We start from the raw sequence: 15,416 nt of genomic DNA, 5'->3' as shown, positions 1-15,416 counted from the left end.
CTCGGCCCAATACCTTTTGTGTTTTCGTCAATTCTACCATATTACCAATTACCAATCGAAAAACACTAGACTCGCACAGTTGCAAGCTTAATTAAAATTTGAGAGCAAAGTATTTCCAATAATCCTAAAGGACATGTTTGACAGCTTTACTTGATATGACATTGATGTTAACAACCTGGGTATGTCTACATACTTCGAACTCGTCGTATGACACTCTAAGTATGTCTAAATTAATCAACCTTTGCTTATGAAATTAATTTCGATTCGAAGGAAACGAATGTCTCAGATTAATACATAAAATCTGACATGGATGGCATTTATAAAGATTTACTTTAAGAAATGATAATGCAAACACTTTGGCAAATGCAGTTTATTTAACATTATAACGTAGATATGATATTGATTATATGCTCATGGTTTTCACGCATTTTGTATGCAGGGCCTTTCATATTGTTTCAATACATATATGTAAAGGGAACAAAAACTCCTACAAACAATTGTTTGCGAAGGTAAATTAGGAACACAACAATATCATAATCAGTTAATTTGGAATTGATTTTCTTAAACAGTGATAATTAGCATTAATCAGGCTTAAAGCGGTACTCTACTCTAATTCACAACTAACTACACAGTCATAGGGAGCTAAATATGGCTTTTCTCAGATGAAACGTGTCATTAACTAGGCAGCAATAAAATGCTTTAAAAATGTATCTGTCACATCAAAACTCAATAAAGATGCTGCTGCACTGATATTAAACCGACTGGTCTTTATAATAATTGGTGCCGGTGACGTTACACGATGCTAGGAAACAAAATCTTTAACTGAGTTGTCTACATGAGAATGTCTTTCGCTGACACGGTGTTCAGATGAAATCGGTGCAATTTTTTTCAAGACGGACGCGTGTGTTATTGTCTCTTCGTGGTAAGTATGAATATTCATAATTGTAATGACATAGGTAATGCATAATAAGGAAGATGTACCCACATAGAGGCGTGTAGTTTTACATACGATCTAGATTTGCAAACTGCAGTGGGACAAAGAACAACATAGTACGATTTTCATCAGCTGCAGCCTATAGTTATGACATGCCTGTACGTTCGGAAAAAACATTTTCCATAATAAAATCAGATAGTATATTTATTTTAGCAAGTAAAACGTTAAGATCGAGTAATTGTTTGCTGGACTGAATTGCATAGAAGTTTTCATCATTAATACGCTTATGGTAAAACACAGCTGTTTTTTCTATAGTATGGCCAAGTAAGATCTTATATTTGGAACTTAGAAAATTGTTAAAATTTTAAAACTATCAAAGTTTTTAGAGCTTTACACGAGACATATCTATTGGTTTCAAGACTTGAGCAATGTAACCATTCAGCTCTATAAACTATATGCCATAATCTTTATTTCCACCGAAAATGAACACCCACTATAGCAACTATCTCATAATTAAAGCTCATGCCGCCAAAGAAGACGTTTGATATTAAAATGTCGAGACACTTACACAGGATGATAATAAATGTGTTACTTCGCAGCAGTCTCAAGCACTGTCATGATGGTTTATGAAAATTGTTGACTGTGCTAATTTTCCGTCTAACAGCGTAAGGTGACGTTTTTTTTTCCCAGCAGCACACGATGTAATCGTGGTACTAGACAAACGTACTATAATATTCGACAGTCTAGATGGATTATTGAAGTGGTGAACTGTGTCATAAAATAAATAGTTCAATACGAATAAATCTACAAAATATTGTTGACAAAGATATTATCTCTTTAGTTTTAAGGGGCGTGAAGGGAGATGCACATTCCATAACCTCTCAAGGCTCAGTGAACCGAGTCTGTTATTATTATACTTGGTTGAAATCCATGCTTCCTACAGATCTTTTTATAGATTTTATTAAAATCATGTACATGGTCTTGAAATGAGTCAGGCATCAAAAATATACGATATGCAGAATAAATTAATGTATATGAAAAAAAGCTTTAAAAAAAGATTTTACACACATTTGAGTTATATCAGTTTCTCTAAATCTTTTATATTTTTATCTGGCCAAAGATGGGATTCAATCTAGAGGTAATATGGATAGCACTACTGACACTAGCTTGGATTGAAAAGAAAAATGATCCTTTCATCAATATATGTCGATAAATTACGATAAATCAACAGAGCACAAGTTAAGCCAACATTGAAAACCGTATTTTTTTTAAATATTGATTATATGAATACATTTTAAACCATTTTCATATTTAAAGCTCTTTTGTTTGCATAATTAGTTGAGAGTATAGTAAAATTATATTCTAAAGAGAATTAAAATATTAAAAACTTACCTCTCTGACCTACTATTACTATTGTTATAATAGCAACAATTGCAACAACCGCGACCAGTAATCCTAGAATATATAATCCTCTCCTTCTTTTAGGTTTACTCGGCCTATAATGTACCGATGTTTGAGCAGCATTGGGTAGATCGTAAGGCTTTGTGCGAAGACCGTCCGTCTGTCTGTGTAGTTTGGTTTGTGTATCATTTATCACTGTTCCATCCTCTTCGAATAGCGGATTCTCATAGCACGCCTGAAGAAGAAGTTCATTTTCATCTACATTTGTATACGGATTTCTATTCGTATATTGCCTCAATGTTTGCATGGGTATTATCCTGCTTATAAACTTTGTTCCCATTATTAGACCCTGAAACAGATGCCTATCTTAATCGCGTCTTCAGGATGAATAACTACAGCAACAAATAACGGAACCTTTCATCGGTCCCGCAAAATTGTTGTGTTGTCGTCAAATAATATAAAACCGTCTATGATTTTATCACATTGTCCTACCACAATTCGCTGGAGACCCGTAAAAGTTGCAAGAGAAATTGAACATTTCAGAAGCTTGTGCACCGGATAATCCTAAATATCCTTTTACAGACCGTTACTGCTGTAACTATTTATTCTAACTTATCGAATTCAGGCAATTTACAAGACTTCTGTCATGAAATACACGTCATTAGTTTAATGAAAGAAAACTTAGTGATAACACATATCGTAAGTCGAATTGAGACTTCCCAGTTCAAACAAGGAAGATTTCTCTCGTTCCTATGTTTGGCGTTATCGGTGAAAAACGATTGCCTCATTACAAACGATCTAAGCTAGTTATTGTCTTTGTCACTCGTGAATGTCGGATGGTCCGGGCATATTGACGATACAATGAAGATACCGGGAAAGCTATCAACAAAGGATCAAATGTTCATTAAATACTTGCATACCAAATCCTTCTTATTCATCAGTTCAGACCTGTTGGAAGTCTTTTGCCGTCATATCTTGAGTTTAGAGGTAATGAACTGATGATTTCTAAATACTAGATGCATAATTGTAAAATGTTTATTCAGAGGGCATCCACGAAGCGTCTTCATGTTTACGTGGGAAGATGCAAGGATTACCTTGTTTGATGCAAACGTATGCTTATATTTTTTATATCATATAATTTTGTAAGGACAACAATGAATAACTGGCAGTTGGAGGCTGACAATTTACCAGAAATTTTTAAAGAATGTATTTTCACGTTTCACATACTTTTAAATATTATCTATAATATGACTATTAGAATATTACATAAACAGGTATATACACTGTATATGGTAGCACGTTATATATACTGCAAAACAATATTAACTGTACAATAATATATTAATACTGTTCGCAAAATAGATAAAATTTTCATGTTTAATTGTTATCCATACGATGACTTATATAATTCGAAACAGAAAATAATACCCCAGTGCTTTCATTTAAGTTACACCTAGGACTACAAATGTGTTGCTGTTAATTATTAACACTTCAAGAAGAATTTATGTTTAATCGTTACTCATTCGATGACTTATATAATTCAAAACAGAAAATAATACCCCAGTGCTTTCATTTTTAAGTTACACATAGGGCTACAAATATGTTGCTGTTGGTTATTTACACTTCAAAGCCGGACGCGGTAAATAAAGCAGTACAACTTCCGCAAAACTATAATTTTATGATATACATCGTACTGTGAATGCTTGTGTAAAGTTTGGTATAAAGACTTCCAACTGTAACATAAAACAAACATGTCATGTAGTAAATGGCACGGTCATCATCGATGTAACCTGTCGACACAGTAATATTAGGTTGAGTGGATTTTTTAAAAGATATTTTAGACCCAAAGTGATATTTAAAAATATGAACAATTATTTCATAGTATCTCTGTTAACATTATATTCAACATGTTTTTGTGTATAAACAACACTATGTGTTAGGTTTAAAATAGTATACACCTAATTCAGGTATACCTTACCACAGAATGAATGTGTTCTACAACTAAAAATGGAACATTTACTTTTAACAAATGCTTGTTATATAAGAAATTTAATTGTAGATGCAATTTTACATACACAGTTAGTTTAAATATTTTTCAAGTTAAATTCATTTGAGGAGGATCTTCTGCTTTTAAAATATCTTAGAATGAAAGATGGACATTGGATATCTTTAATTGATTTACAAAGAAACTGATATCGCCGCTTGACCCCGACAGACCACATGGGACTTCATTTCTATTTGTGTTGTACGACTTCAATATTTTCTTCTTTATTATATAGAGTCATTTGTGATCTCGCGATAAATTCTGAGATTTTTTAGAGCAAGTAGACGCTACTAGCAATTAAATCTCAGAAGAATGTCAGACAATAGCATCTGCTTTACACTTTGTGAATAGCGATGGCAAAAATAGCCATTTCGGGCAAAAATGTGTCGAATTTGTTTGATTTAAGTTCATGTTCGAAATAATGTGGCCATACATCAAAATAATGTAACATTAATAATGGAAAAAGCGATGAAATCAAGAGAAAGTAGAAGAAAGAAATACTTTTATTGATTTGCAGTCAAACGGAAACAGATATATTACACCAAAATTCGCATTAAAATTATAAAATAACTTCTTCACAGTATCTATGTACACATGTAATTTTCATATTTGTACATACAGGTAAATGCTTGTGTGTATAAGCAGTACTTTGTGTTAGATTACACAGAAACATTTGCACGACCTTTATGAAAATAATTCTTTTATACCATATATATTCATTGTTCTTGACCTGAAGTAAAAGTAGAAACAAAGTCTATATTTAAAATGATATAGCTTCTATATATATCACAGAAGAACTACATTTGGGAGATGTCTCTCAATTGGTCAGTAATGCCAACAAGATAGTTATTTCAGCGGTTATGTCAGATCACCAGAAAATAGTAGATGTACACAATATCAACGATACAGGGTTACAAGTTCACAGAACTTTAAAGTAATTGTCTCCTAATAATGAAACGACCTTTTAAATCAAGAGGTTTTTGTTTGTTTTATATAGAAATCACGAGCTTCAGATGGTATTTTCACTTTGTATAACATTATAACCGTTTGACATATATTTAAAAAGTAGAAACGTCAAGTCTGGTAACAGTCTGTTATGGTAAAATTCATACTTTCTCAGAATAATGTCTTGTATCATCATACTTCCAAAGTGCTTTAGACGCTAGTTAGTAATTCAGTGATTTGATACAATAGAGTTATTTTAACAGTAGCTCAATCTGGGATGCTGTATTCAGCTCGAGTTGATTTTTGCCAGATTGGATCTCACGAGGCGTGCAAGCGCCGGGTGTGATCCGACCTTGCAAAATGCAAGAGAGCCGAATACAAAATCCCAGGTCTAGCTACTGTTGTAATGATCCTTTTATCATATACCTCTACCTTTTTGTTGTTTTGTTATTGAACGAAATCTTCAATGTTTATAGATATTAAAAGGAACTAAATGAAGATTTTATGTGTGCTATTTATAGAACTGTGTCAGGACATGCATATCAATGAAAGTAGTCCGGCAGCATACAATACGAAAGGTACACTACGGAATTTAAAAGGTACAATACGGATTTTTTTTCTGCCTGTTCATATTCAATGGTGAAATACAAGTCGATTATTTCACAGAATTTATATAGGTAGTCGTCCGCGGTATTCTCGCGTCATTGGTAATTTCACGTTATTTCCGTTTTGCACTGCAACGACATCTGGACATTGTTTACAAACAACCTATTTAAATTTTCTGTTCAAATTTAAATCAATTTATCCAAAATGCATAGAATTTTGGTGAGTATACTTTCAAAATACTTTACCAATATTGTTAAAATTAAACTGTAATTTTTACAAACAGACACAGTATTCCTTAGTGTACCGAAAATAAACAAATATGGTGGCATGTAACCTAACAATAATTCTACAACTACAATAACAACATTTTTAACGCGAAAATACCAAGGGCATACCAAGGACATACAAAATCAAAATGGTAGAAAGTGTACATGTTGACATGTGATTGTCGGGAGTATTTTAATTATATTTTGTGACAAAACTTGTACGTTTTGATAGATAATGAATTATTTGAAATTATTTATTAAACGAAATAACTGTTATATTTTTATTTGCTTGCTTACTGTAAATATTGTCACTAGTACCGCGAGAATATAGGGGAACAGGCTAATAACCATTTTCACAATACAACACTGTCAAATACTGATACCCTTACTGTCCATAATCATGTCAAGGTGATCACAGTATCACAAATTTAATTCGCTTGTTCACTTTATATTTCATACTTTTAGCAGCATTACAATTGTTGAGTGAGCAAGTGTTTTATTTACATTTTCTTGTCTAATAAAGTGAATTAAGAAAGCATGCGAGGTTTGCATGCCACAAATAATTTTAGCATCCCTCTGAGTTCCTTTTACAAAGGGTACCGAATATTTCAAAGGGACTTGTTTTTTTTTCAGTTTCATTCGATAAGGTATGCCAATTGTCTTCTATTCGAATGTGTTCAAGCCCATTTTGCACCTTTAATTGACTTCATTATAATAAAATGTAACCACCTTGATTTCATTATAATAAAATGTAACCTGCTGATGTAATCATTTAAGTGGAAGAAAAGCCTGTTGAAACTTCTATTACATTGGCTACTCCCCTTTCGGTTTTGAAGTGTTCCGGTTCAAATTGCGGAATAACGATCAGGTTCTATTTTCGATTGCGAGAACTTAGTAAAATACGAACACGTTTTTTTTTGTCCCAAAAAAAGAAAGATATTTTAAGAAATTTTCATTTTACTAAATAATGACTAAAACTATTTATAGTTTTATCACGTTTGATGTGGCCAGTTAGTTGTTGTTGTTAGAATCAGAAGAAGAAAAAGCTTACAATAGATCAAAAGGCAAATCTTAATAAACTTAGGGTTTTTAATTGTCTTCGCAGCCATGAATCCCTATAAAGAACAGTGTTATCTAACCATAACATGGATTTTATAGTGTCTGGAAAATACAAAGCATAAATAAATGTTTCGCACGTTCCATTATATCTAGTGTACGAAATCGCAATTGTCTTGAAATAAATAAAACAAACTGTGGGTAATGCGTTCAAAGGAGGGTCGACTATTTGACCTTATATACCTTTGCTTTTAAGGAAGAAGCTTATAACTTTTCTGTTTAAAATCAAAATATGTAGATAAAATTCGCTAAGTTGCATCGAAATAATGTATTCAACAATTAAGTTTGCTAGAGGTCATTATTAGAATAAAAGATATGCTTTGTCATTTTTTGGTTTGTTTGTTTTGGGTTTAACGCCGTTTTTCAACAGTATTTCAGTCATGTAACGGCGGGCAGTGAACCTAACCAGTGTTCCTGGATTCTGTACCAGTACAAACTTGTTCTTCGCAAGTAACTGCCAACTTCCCCACATGAATTATCAGATGTGGAGGACGAATGATTTCAGACACAATGTCTTTTATCAAATCGTCACGAAGAACATACGCCCCGCCCGAGGATCGAACTCGCGACCCCGCGATCCGTAGACCAACGTCTCCCTACTGAGCTAAGCGGGCGGGCATGCTTTGTCATGGCAGTATCACAAAACATTATTATGTATTAACTTTTGAAATGTCGGAATTCCATAAACAGATCAACTAAAAGTTATCATCTATATACAGTCAAAATCATAGCCAGTACATGTATTAACTTTTATTTGTGGTTATATGAAACTAAGCGCCTTAGCACTTCAGTTAATGTGATTTCATTTTCTTGTTGGTCTTATCTCAATTCCCATATCAGCAATCAAGCAAATCAAAGAAACATAGAATAAAACTCTAACTCTCACAGACTAATGATGTAAAACAGGTCTGTATCCAGCCAGATAGACGTAGCATCCAGATAATTGCCTATTAAACTCCTGGACCGATAGCAAATGTCATTTACTGAATCTTGGTTGTGGTTACACAATTCATCATGATTTATTCTAGTTAATTACGTTCCAGAATGCGGAACTCACTTAGACCTCAGTGTTGACTGATGTAGGACAAAATTGGAAAGATGTTTTACAAAGCAGCTGATAGACAGTGTGTTCAGCGTAAGTGTTCTTGAACAAATTAGGTTGGAAATTCACGTGAAAAGTATGTTTGCTTAGTTTGGGTTTACATAATTAAAGTGATGTTACGGGGGTGGCTGTAAACTTAAAAGATGTTCCTAGATTCTGTACTAGTACAAATATGTTCTCCGCATGTAACTGCCAACTTTAACTTTCCTACATGAATCAGAGGTGGAACACAATGTCTTTTATCAAACATTCAATGAGAACAGGGAATCGAGCACTATGTAGCATGCCTTCAGTAATTGGGTTAGTGTCTATAACTGTTTGAGTTGTTAACATGACAGTGGCTTTATGACGCCGAATTCACCGTACAAATAATTAGCTATGCACTTTTCAGATATAAGTGTTACTCTTAAACGAATGTCTAGAATGTCTGCTAAAATCTGCAGACAGGTATTCGATACTTTATCACTCGATTTGAAGATGTTTTTGTTTAGATAATGGTTTCGTTTACACGCACCGATCAATTAATGTTGAGATTCACGATGATGACATAAACATCCGGGTATTACTCTCTGAGCTTTACAATTTTAGCATGTAGATTTAACACACCTAATTTCGATTAAATCAGCCAGAGATAGAGCAAATGGCGTCGTATTTTTTTTTGCACTGCCAAATTAGAAAATATTGCAATTTTCGCTCAAAAATATGTAATTAATACAAGCCCAACCAACACTCCCATCACCAGGTATAGTACATAATATTCTGACTTCAATATAGCTTATTTATAAAAAGAGTTTAGTGTGTTGTCTGAACAAACAAGGGTAAATTTTCGTGTCGCTGTTGCTAGTTTTTAATTTCTCCATTCGCCTGCTGACAAAAAGGGTTTCTGCTATGTTTCCGCAGTTAAATTTCAGACAACGGTTGTTAATGGCGTATTTTTATTGAGCATTTTCTATCCCACCTTTGCTAAAACCTCTGACGGGTACATAACAGCTCATTGTAGAAGGTAAAAACCTTCTCAATTTAATTTGACAAAATAAGCAAGAATCAGAAAGAAGTGGCAAATTATCATTTATATAGATCAAAAGGTAGTTATAGAATAAATACAAAGTAACAATCTGTATGTAAGAAACCATAATATGAAAGGTGTTGTGAACAGCCAAACCTAAAAAGATCATTTTGATGATGTTTTACTTGTAATGTTTATTTCTTTTGAAAACAGTATAAGGGCTACTATGGAGGATATGGTTAATTATATATTTGGGAAATTATCCTTTTGTCCATATACAATTCTCTTTAAATGGGTTTCCCCTTTCTTATTTCAAAGTTTCAAGCAGTCCGATTTACTGATTAACGATACCGATTTAAATTGTATTTTGGAGAAGTTTTATAGCTTTATTACCTTTTATTGATTTCCAGACACTTGCAATGTAGTTTGATGAATGAAATAAATGCAAGTAATTCCCATTTCATTTTGAGTTTTGTGTTTTCCAGAACTCTATACAGCCATGGTCGGTCATATACTTCTGGTTATAATCGAGATTCATGACCGCGCGGACAATTAAAAGAAGAAGTAAAGTACAATAACAAATTTTATTGTCATTTCCCTTTCAATTCATTCTAAACTTCTCTCTTCTGCTGTTTCTAACAACTTCTGTAATTGCTACCTCGCGACATATTAAATGAAACAGACATAAATAGCTTTTAAATGGATCTTTCATTTCGTGTTATGATGTGTAAAGGTATACCCTTTTGAAAAACGACGAAATAGAGTTTATTTGGAGAAATATTTGATACACGTTACATAGTAACCATAGCAAGCCATTGTAAAACGATATAAAAAAACAAAGACAAATATCAAACAGGGAATGCCACGCACCAAAAACGCAGCCTCCTCAAAACGAAACCCCCAGCACGCAGACGCGTGCACCACACACACACACACACACACACACACACACAAACAAACACACACACACACAAAGCCAACACACAAGGACAAAACGAACAAACAATGGAACACAGTGGGGCACCGCCTTTGAACGGTCAGTGGCAAAAACACCACTGGGGAGCTTAAACCGGTTTATGGTGCGCATCCAACCTCACGCTTACCCCCACCATGTTCCAAAGACACGGGACAGTGTAAATAAAAGTAATCCGCTCCAAGTGAATCTCTTACACACGTAATGGAAACAGAAAGATATGGTATGTAAAACACAAAAATGCTCGTGTATAAATATATAAAAAGCACCCCTTAAGAACCAAAAACGCATGTACTCAATGCCTTTTCAGAAGACAGAGCAACAACAGAAACACCCTTAAGGGCCCGACGAAACAGGCCAGAAGACAAATATCAAAACAGTTCAGTCCTGGTAGGATTTAAAAACTGCTTCTCATTGAGTCCTCCCCATCTTCCGTCAGACGCAATCAAAGAGGGAACCGTAGTGTCCAACTGTAAACGGGTTGAACACTAAACATGCGGTATGTCTCAAAACAGTTGGGTTGAAACCTCTTTTAATAAAACGTTTTACAATTTTACCAAATACATTTGGAAAATTACCATGACCCAAGACCTTACGAAGTTTGTAAACCACATCCCCATAAAAAAAACGGGTTTAGAAATACCTTCTCGCAGAAGTGTCTTTAAATTACTATTGAATTTCAAAACTAAATCAGAATTACGATAGTAAAATTTAACAAAATATTTACGCAATTTGTAATGACGGTAGCCTTGCTGAAGAAGTTTACTTGTAATATATTGATTACGTTCACTGAAATGCTTGACATGACTACACGCTCTGGCAAACCGAATTAATTGAGAAATATATACCCCATAAGATGTAGCCTGCGGTACATCCCCATCCAAATGGGCAAAATTTACAATACTAAAATTAAAATCATAAAACCTAACGTCAGTGACATTTTCAGAAGTCGAAGTCTCGACACCATTTAGGGCATGACGGAGCAGGTTAGATTTATTTATTTAAGCATTCCGTTTCCTGGGGATATTTAGCTTTCTTTTATGAAGTCTGGACTCTCATCAAACACCAAAGAGAAGAGCGTAGTGACCAGCTGTAAAATGTTAACATGTTGATTCAATAGTATTCCTCATAGTATATAATGTCTCTTTGAATATAACTGTATAAGCCGCCGTAATTACCTCCAAATAAAGACACAAGACGAATTTCAATTTTCACTTGGAAGAAAATGTTGCTTACACGTATTATATAGACCTTTTGTCCGCCTCAGATTTCTAATCTTAGAGTCTTTCTGTATAAGGAAACAATCAGGCTTTTTACTCATCTAATTGATCTACTACCATGACTTCACAGCGTACATTCTATTTTTATCGTTGTAATGACGTAAACAGTGTTTTAATATAACACGATTTATAAATGGATAGAGTGATTCCAGAAAAGAGCATGTGAAAGATTATAAATTTCTGTACATGCGTATAAAGTTTTCCTCTTAGAAATAAACAAGGAGGAAATTGAATAATGAGTGTATGTTTCATTATTTATTTTTGTTTTCTCTTTATGTGAGGAAGCCATCCAGTTGCCTTACGGAAGGTCGGTGGTTCTACCCAGGTGCCCGCTCGTGATGAAATAATGCACGGAGGGGCACCTGGGGTCTTCCTCCAACATCAAAGCTGGAAAGTCACCATATGACCTATAATTGTGTCGGTGCGACGTTAAAGCAAAAGAAAATGTGTTTGTACTTGTTGGTGTTAACATCATACATGCACAATTAAACATCATACGGCGACATTTCAACCTTTGATAGTGGAGGAAGACCTCAGTTGTCTCATGCACCGACAGGCACCACCGACCTTCCTTGGGCCAGCTCGAAGGCTTCCGCACATGAAAGAAATCTACATCTAACTGAGATTTCAAGCCTACAGCGGTGAAGGTCAAGTAATCCAAAATCATCGACTTTAATTATCCCTTCATAATATAATAATTGTTGTACAAAAATCATTTAGTGTGTCGCCTCGAAGCAAGATGGATGTATATCCAAGAAAGAGAACATAGTTTGAATATTTAATGTCAGCACAATGGATGTCGCATATAGCACAACAGACAACTATTACAATATGTTGAAAATCAAGGACCATTTGATACGAGCATTATAGCGTTTTCCATTTTGCTACAAGGTTCATAACGTTATCCCGACTAGTGTGCAGTGCTGGGTGATTTACTTAAATTGGTACTGTTTCCAGCAGTATCGGCCTATACTGGATGCTGGGGAGGTAAATATGACCCCTACCGGAGCTCGGCTGGAAATAAGTTGTTCCATCCATTCCAGGTGGTGACTTTCGTCGCCTACCCACGTTAAACAAGAAACTTTTTTATGATGCGCTATTCCAGAAGCTTTGCCTTGGTCAGCTAATGCTTTCAAATAACACAAAAGTAACATTAACTCCTGTTGCACTTTACAATGCATACAAAATATAAACAGCTATTACATGCAAGCTAATTGTTTATCTTACTTAACACTTTTTTTTAGTTTTTATGACTAACAGATAAATTGTACACAACACTTAAAACGGATGTTTAAAATAGTAAAAAGTCTGTACCGGAACTTTTGAAACTCCCCCGCCCCGGTCAGAATTATTCAACCCGGCTTATCTATATTAAGCAATCATTAAAATGTAGAAAAGTAATGGGATTATGATTATCCGTAGCAATGACATATTTTGATTGAAAAAAATGCAATATGTTCAAACGGACTTCCGTGGCCGAGTGGTTAAGGTCGCTGACTTCAAATCACTTGCTCTTTATCGATGTGTGTTCGAAACCTGGCTTAGAATGTGGATTTATTCACGAAAGAAAGCAATTCAGCTTTCTTACGTCGATGGTTCTACGCAGGTGCTCGCCAGTGAAATTATGCCTTCTTCTACCATTTTAAGTTGGAAAAGTCACCATAATGAGCAAAACGTTCAAACAAGTCGTTAAAGGAATTATTATATACAAAACATATTATTATAACTTGTTTGATCTTAATTCATTGCTACAGACAATCCGAGTGTTAAATGTGTTGTATAGTCATCATCTGTAGTACCATATGTAACTCCTTCGGCCTTGAAAACATTCCAGATCTGATTTCATTACCAACTTTATTTCATTACAACACCAACAACTTATAATGTAAAACAGGGAAATATTGCGCCGAACCAAGGAGGAATTCAAATAATTGACTGGAAAACATCAAATGTCATTTACCTAAACTAAGATGTGGTTACGGGGTCTATCAATAATATATTCCATCTAATTTCTTTTAGAATGCGGAACTTACTTAGACATTTCATCGACTGATACAGGACAAATTAAATTGAAAAGTTTCACACATAATGGTCCTTTGGGTATCTATTTTACATTGCGTTGACGTCAAACTTTCGCCGATGCAGGAGCCTAAGGCTACGCTTCAAGATGTAAGGACAGATACATAATTGAAAGCACGGCACTACGATCTTGACATTTGGTTATATGTACCAACGACCTGCACTTTTAAACATTAAATCAAGAGTTTATACTGAGCATATGCAACCATTGCAATTCTGAAGAAGACGTATTAACACAAAATTGTTTTCACAAGTTTTGAATGATTTTAAGGACAGCACATGGAACTGATTTATTTGGATTGTCAGTATTCATTTAAATTATTAGTTTTTACAAATTTACTTTAAGGTAGTGGCCCCGCAATAACAATCGGAAATTAAGTATTTTCCGTATATGCTTTCGGTAATTTCCGTATTTTACGAAAAGTTATGCACGCGTTTAGCTACAATTACGTCCAACGAATGCGAAATCGCCTATCGAGAATACGTAATTATACGGAAATTGCCGAGTGTCATTTCGGATCCACTACTTTAAATCACAAGCTTTTCGTATTTCACATCAAAATTTCCTGCCCTTGAAACGCTCACCGCTGATCCTTTCAATACATTAACTTTCACTTATACCAATGGTTTGATTGATGAAAAGGTATATTTTAATTATCACATCCTTCTCGCTGAGATCTGTTTCATGTCTGGATAGAAATGAAGATAGGAAGTTTGTTAAATTATATACCCGCAGGACGTCATAAATTTGATCACGTAACATTACATTAGCATTACTTACATATTATCTCGAACAGTATACACAAAGGAAAACATAAGTTGCACGCAGGATACTTTATGTCTGCAACATCTATGCTTTTTACAAGCAAACTAATATCTTACGTGTTAGCCATAGCTTCAATTCACTGAAAGTAAAATTTGAATGTCCTGATTATCAATTACCATTTCACCCTTTCAGTGAAAGTTGTATGACATTGTACAGCTTAGAGAACTGATACATTAAGAACAGACAACACTTATTTGTTTCAGTATAATATCGAAATATGTTGTCATCGATAAGGGAGAAAATTCAATATATTCACAAATGCGAAGCATGAGAGACAATTTCTCCCTTGTCGATTGGAAACAAACATTTTTATACGCCCGAAGGGACGTATTATGTTATACCCCCGGTGTCCGTCTGTCCGTCCGTCCGTTAGCAATTTCGTCTCCGCTCTGTAACTCTTGAACCCCTTGAAGGATTTCAAAGAAACTTGACACAAATGTTCAATACACAGAGACGATGTGCTGAGCGCATGTTTTGGATGTCTCGCTTCAAGGTCAAGGTCAGACTTAGGGGTCAAAGGTCATATCAGTTTGTTTCGTGTCCGCTCTGTAACTCTTGAACTGCTTGAAGGATATCAAAGAAACTTGGCACAAATGTTCACCACACTGAGACGACGTACAGAGGGCATGTTTCGGATGACTCGCTTCAAGGTCAATGTCACATTTAGGGGTCAAAGGTCATGTATGACTTTGCTTTTGTATAATGCTCTGCATTGTAGTGCTGTAGTTTTTATTAGGCAGATCCTTTTTTTTTTGTTCACTTACAAAAAATGTTTTTGAATTACTTCCATTTTATGTAACTATAAATAGCTTATTTTGAAACTTTTTTATTATCGGCC

The 15,416-nt window shown here is 34.5% G+C and overlaps 1 protein-coding gene across 5 annotated transcripts in view; it reads right to left on the bottom strand.

Annotated features, from left to right (window-relative positions):
- Window positions 1–15,416, bottom strand: part of LOC123562432 (atrial natriuretic peptide-converting enzyme-like) — a 172,040-nt gene that overhangs the window by 45,728 nt on the left and 110,896 nt on the right. For all 5 annotated transcript variants that reach the window (XM_053537443.1, XM_053537441.1, XM_053537440.1 and 2 more), the window contains exon 2: window positions 2,327–2,570. In XM_053537443.1, coding sequence (XP_053393418.1) covers window positions 2,327–2,570 — 244 coding nt within the window. The remainder of the gene's footprint in view (window positions 1–2,326; window positions 2,571–15,416) is intronic.

The sequence above is a fragment of the Mercenaria mercenaria genome, chromosome 2 (assembly GCF_021730395.1).
Source record: "Mercenaria mercenaria strain notata chromosome 2, MADL_Memer_1, whole genome shotgun sequence".
NCBI classification, from domain to species: Eukaryota; Metazoa; Mollusca; class Bivalvia; order Venerida; family Veneridae; genus Mercenaria; species Mercenaria mercenaria.
The sequence above is the reverse complement of the archived record's forward strand: the minus strand, read 5'-3'. Positions and strand labels throughout refer to the sequence as shown.